Raw genomic sequence first — 6,000 nt, 5'->3', positions numbered from 1 at the left:
GTAGCCAATAGGGATTCAAAAGCACTTTGTGGGCTTTTACTCATTTTGAGAGGATTAGGAGAAACTTAGCACATGGATCAACTTGTAGGGGCAGGACTTCGTGTTTTCTGAAAAGGCGTATCATTTTCACACCTTGTTTGTTTCTTCTTCAAGAGCAATTATAAAGCATTAAAGGAGAAACTGTAGCCTTTAGACCTCTTGACAATAGCACTGGACTTCACAGTGTGCACACCTGGCTTTTAGCGGTCCCTTCATGCAGGTCCTGTCTCTGGTCCCTGCCCTCCTTTTCAAGGAGAAGTGGCAGGCGGCATACTAATCACCAGCCTTTTTTTTTTTTTTTTTTTTTTTTACTTCCTTGGGAAAGCAACACAAGGATTAAATCCAAAATCATAGTGCATCTTAAAAGCAGCATACCTTTAGAAAGACAGTTAATAAATTACTTGCACACTATACAAAATAACGTTTCCCCTGCAGCATCACCTCTGATGCCTGAGTCATTGTTATGAGACCCAGAAGAGAAGGAGCAGGTGGCCTAGTCACTTTGCCAGCTTTTTTTCTTTTTCCTTTTTTTTTTTTTTTTTGCTTGTTTTTGCAATGGTTTTGTTCCAGAATCAGTACGTAATGAAGTTCTTTTATTCAAGGCACCCCCAGATAACGCAGAGAAACAGACACATACAGCAAAAGCACACACCTGCCCAAGCCTGACCCACCTGAATGAAGTGAGGTTGTCTGGAGACACAAGTATAAGAGAGGCAGATCCAAGGGGAGGACTACTTTCAGGTGGATGTTAACCAACCACAGGGCCGCCTCCACTGTCCCCATCCCAACAGCCCACGCCTGCTCCAGCCCTTCGGAAACCCAACCCACTTGTGGCAGGGAGCCGCCTGAACATTCCATAGCTGGAGGGTTCTTTATTTTTGTAAGGATGGACACTTAAAGAGACAACTAAGTGTCACCATGCTGTGCAAACACTATTCCTTGCTGTTAACTTCCTTCTCCCTCTGTCTTCATCCAAAGACACGGGTTGCACTAAGGGATCCCGGGGAAAGGAGTTTTTAAAACTCCACTTGAGGCAACTCGGACTCTGGTCCTCAGCTAGTCCTCCCTTTGAATCAACTCAGAAACAGTTTTGCCAAGCACATGATTCAGAGCAGTAAGAGACAAAGAGACGCCACATAAACAATTGCACAAAGCCAGTTGCTGTTCATGGTGGGTAGTGAACAAAATCACAACAACTTGTTAAAATCTCTGAGAAATCGAAAGAGTTTCTCCAGCAGGGTTTTTAACCAGTTCCCACGGCAGGGGTGGCAGGGGTTTGGTTGGGGAAGGGGAAGACATGTGAGGCAGGGGTTGGCAGAAGGAGGAAGTGGGCTGAGTTAGGATGGAGAAAAATAGAGCCCCCTCCCCACTGGGAGGCCTGCTGCTCAGGACAGCAGAAAGGGGGACAGGTCGGAATGTGGTCAAGACTACCAGTTGCACATGAGTTGGTACCTGGGTAAATCACGCCAAAAGCTGGTTTGGATCTGGTTGTGATATGAGCAGAAAACATTCTTTTTTTTTTTTTTTTTTAAAGAAGAGGAGGTCACTTAAAAAAAAGGCAAAAAGAGAGTTAAAACAACAACAACAACAACAACAAAATACTGTTGGCTGACTCCTCCACCAGAACACATACCTGTGATGTATCACGTGATTCACATCAAGTTTAAATTCAAGCTTTCACCAGTTTTCCCCAAAGGTAAACCTCCCGGTGAAGCACAGAACTGTTCTACGAGGCCAAGAAATTCCAACAGCCACAAGAAGAATGGTAGCTCCGACACAAAGCTCTACCAAAATCTGTCTCAGACAAGCACACACACGTACATACACACATGAGAAAAAACAAAAACCCAGAGGCAGGTATTAAAAGTGGAACTATTTTTAAAGAAAAGCCTTTTTTTTTTTTTATCCTACGTCATGAACCAACAAATTTCTGGCATTCATACATATTTAAACATTTAGCACTAATATTTGTACAGAAAAAAGTTAATAATACTAAACCATATGTTACTATGATTTCACTTTTCGCCTACATCATATACTAATTTCCCCTTTTACATGCAGCTTTAATATCGTCCAAACAATGGCACAAATAAAGAAACAAAATCAACCACCTAGTCCCCACTGCCCACCACCCTATCCCCACATCAAACTGTTCGAGACTCTTCCCACAGCCGGGCTGTAGGGCCCACTGGAGGGAGGGAGCTGACCCCTCCTCTGCACAGGCTGCGGGACCTGGCACATCTTCCTGTAAACGTGGCCAGGAGCCAACATGCCCCCTGAGCCAAGGGAAGCTGCTCTCTGTGGGTTGCAAGCCAACCAGTTTTGCAGCAAGAGAAGGAAATTAACATCAAGTGAGGGGGGAGGATAGGTGTGTGGTGGAGATGGGAGGGGGCAGGGAGGAGTCCTGGCCTTATCACTGTCCAAATCTTCAGAATGAAATCTGCCTTCGGACCAGAGACCAGTGGAAAACCTCAGAATTCAACTCAAAGCATTTGGAGAAGGAAAGGAGAAAGAAATGCTTTTGCCTGGGTCAGGGACAGACCTGAGGTTAACATCTGTCCTGCTCTCTCTTACTCTGGGCAAGCTGCATGAACCCAGGACAGCCACTTAAAGGCAGGACCTCCAGGGCTGTGATTCACACCCCCTCGGGTGAGTCCTGGGAGGCGGGTCCTGGGCAGGGAAGCTGGGTGGCCAGGCAGCCAAGTCCTTCAAAGGAGAAGTTCCTACTGTCCTATACCTTCAAGAGCAAGCAGAGGCCTGGTGAAGGGTTGAAATGAAAGGGACTTAACTCCCTGGGTGAGAAAACAGTTCTAACTTGATATCTAGGAGCCAATGCTTGCTGAATTCTGGTCTAAAATCATGGATTCCTGCTGTCTTGTACTTTTGAGGGAGACGTCCAAACTCTTTCCCCATGTAGGAATCTGAACATCCAGCATCATCTGTGAACCATCTATCTGCATTTAAACTTTGCTTAGGGAAAGGTGGGAAGGAGGTGAAATATAAAAATATTCAAGCAGATTGTTGTCTACATCCTAGGATGAATTCATTATTTGGCAAGATTGTTTTTTCCTACATCATTATCACCTGAGTGCTTTTTACTTAGCTAAACTGTTTTACTTCTTAACTAAAAGCAAAGAATATACAGTATACTTGAGTTATACTGAAGTGACAACTTCATTTAAGAAAATAGGTTTGACCCAAAACTCAGTGCAAGTGGCAAAGTTGACCTGGACTGTACAGTATCTGCAAGAAAAAAACCAAACCCGCGATACTCAGCTGACACCATCTGATGGTGCCCAAATCAAACCAACCAACCAATTAAACAAACAAACAAAAAAAGGTCTGAAATAAAACCTCAAAGAAAGCTTCCAACATTGAGTTCTGTCCATAAATAAGCACAAATTGAAATTGAACTGTGAAGCAAGTAAAACGACCACGTTAACAGTTACCAAACTAGTTCTAGCATCAGAGACAAAAGAAGAGGAATGTTGGAACCTGTTTATAAATGAGAAACAAAGTTTCCAGTTTTAGGATGAGAAAATTGAGGCATGCAGGACTTTTGCATATGGAGAGAGATATATATTTTATATATATATTATATATAATATGTACAGTCTAGCTATAAAACTTTGATGTGTATAGAAGCTGTCTTCAATGAAAAAAATTGAACATTCAGAAGAAATTCCTGAGATAGGGTTTGTGACATGGGCCACTGAGAAAAAAAATCCGTGGTTGGGTCCTAGAGGTGTTATAGTCTATCCCTGTTAAGATTGAAATGAACCCACAGACAGACAGTATTCAGCACTGTCGTCTTTCCTCGCCTGAGCAAGGGGTAGCACCATTGTGAAGGTAACTATATATCGCTCCTGCTTGAAGGGAGGAGAGAATACTTAGAAACAGTATTGCTGCTAAGACTGCTGTAGTGTGCACCAAATTCCTTCTTGGTTCTTCCAGACAACAGATGAACAGCACCGCAGGCTGACGGAAGGACACCTGGGTGGGCGAGGTGTGAGAACTGGGAGGCAGGCCGTCACTAGGTGTAATCTTTCCTGGGCTGCTCATCCGTTGTACACTTATCAGTCATTTCCTGGCAGAAGTCCACGGTCACTGTTTGGCTCCTGGGTTCCAGAGGTGGTCCTCTCTCTGAGAAGGTTCCTGGGTCGGTGCCTTCCAGCCTCCTCGCAGAAGTACAGTTCTCTGAGGTGTTGCTGGGTGCCCAGGGGGGACCGGGGGGCGCTGCGCCCTGCTCCAAGCAGCAGGGGATGCTCTCCCCCACCGCACACTGGGGGGCGGCAAGGTTCTGCTCAACGCCCAAGGGCGCGGGGTTAACGCTGGAGGCTGTGGGGAGACCCATGGGTCTGAGGACAGGGCAGTACCGATGCAGGGCCTGGATCTGCTCGGGGCTCTGGATATCTCGGCAGACTTCCTGGGAAAGGCAGGAGAAGTTGTCCAACAGTTCCCCCATGCACGCTTTCAGCTGATTCCTCTCTGACAACAGCTTCTCTTTCTCACACACCTGGACAACGGAGAAAAAAGAGAAGGCCTGATCGAACCTGATTGAACCAAGACCCTGCTTTTGGGGGGTTTTCAACTTTGGTTTTGCATCCTACATTATAGTGTAACTCATGAATGACTAGGTCAGGATCTAGAAACTTAAATATATATACAGGGAGCTTGGACACACATTCCTGCCAAGTCTCCTGTATGAGCAGCCCATCCAGATGTGCCACCGATCTTGACCCCTTCCCCATGGCAGCTCTTTATCCTTCTCTGAGGCCTGGCCATGTGACCAGCAAGAGCATCACCAATTAGAAGACTGCAACAACTCAAGGGTCCAGTTTCCTGGAATTTGGGGTTTGCAGAGAATCAGCAGGAACACTCTCAGTTCCAAACCTTGTAGTTGAAAACCTCCCCCACATGTATTAGGCTGCCATTTCTGGAGGTCGAAAATAACTGACCAACTCCAACTATATGGCATTCTGTAAAAAGGCAAAACTACGGACTTTTTTTTACTTTAGTTTACTTTTTTTTAACTTAACATTTTTTACTATAGTAAAAAGATCAGTGGTTGGTAGGGGTGGAGGTGGGGGAGGGAGGGATGAATAGGTGAAGCATAGAAGGTTTTCAGGGCAATGAAACTACTCTATGACACTGTCACGGTGGGTACATGTCATTATATATTTGTCCAAATCCATGGAACATACAACACCAAGAGAGAGCCCTCAGGTGAATTATAGACTTTGGGTGATTGTGACGTGTCAGTATAGATTCATCAATTGTGTAACAAATGCACCACTCTGGAGGAGGCTGTGATTGTACAGGGGTATGTGGGAACTCTTTATTTTCCATTCAGTTTTGTTGTGAATCTAAACTTCTCTGAAAAAGAAAGTTAAAAAATTACAAAAAATAAAAAAATCAACCATTGGCAGTTTTACATGGTTCAGTCCAACATCAGCAGGCTCCCTGGCCTTTGTAGCAGATGACCTGAACTAAACGGATCCTCTTAGGGCAGTAGGGGACGGTACAGTGAGTCCCAAGGACAAGGGAAGGGTGGACAGAGGTGGGGAGACTGAGCCCTAGTGTACAAACTGAAGGTTTTGAGATGTTCTTAAACAAAACCCCACATAAGCTCTTGTGTTACTAAAATTGATCGCCCAATGGGAGAGACGAATTTAGCCAAGGCAAGGGAGACTAAAGTAGGTTTTGTTGGGGGGAGGGTATAGCTCAAACGGTAGAGCCCACGCTTAGCATCAATGAGGTCCTGGGTTAAATCCCTAGCATCTTCTCCAAAAATAAATAAACCTAATTATCTCACCCTGCCAAAATGGAAAAATAGTTAAATAATAATGAAAACATTAAAATAAAAAATAAAGTAGGTTTTACATAACTATCTTTGTGAGGAGAGAACGTAAGGAGGTGTCCAGAAGCACATGCAGAGAAATCGATGGAGAAACGGGACAT

General features: G+C 44.6%; 1 protein-coding gene across 2 annotated transcripts in view; it reads right to left on the bottom strand.

Annotated features, from left to right (window-relative positions):
- Nucleotides 1-325: 325 nt before the first annotated feature.
- Nucleotides 326-6,000, bottom strand: part of BACH2 (BTB domain and CNC homolog 2) — a 142,615-nt gene continuing 136,940 nt past the window's right edge. For both annotated transcript variants that reach the window (XM_010987688.3, XM_064486853.1), the window contains exon 5: nucleotides 326-4,555. In XM_010987688.3, coding sequence (XP_010985990.3) covers nucleotides 4,073-4,555 — 483 coding nt within the window. In that variant the 3' untranslated portion in view covers nucleotides 326-4,072. The remainder of the gene's footprint in view (nucleotides 4,556-6,000) is intronic.

This window comes from Camelus dromedarius, chromosome 6, assembly GCF_036321535.1.
Source record: "Camelus dromedarius isolate mCamDro1 chromosome 6, mCamDro1.pat, whole genome shotgun sequence".
Taxonomy (NCBI): Eukaryota; Metazoa; Chordata; class Mammalia; order Artiodactyla; family Camelidae; genus Camelus; species Camelus dromedarius.
Note: the sequence above shows the minus strand (reverse complement) of the source record. Positions and strands in the feature narration are given on the sequence as shown.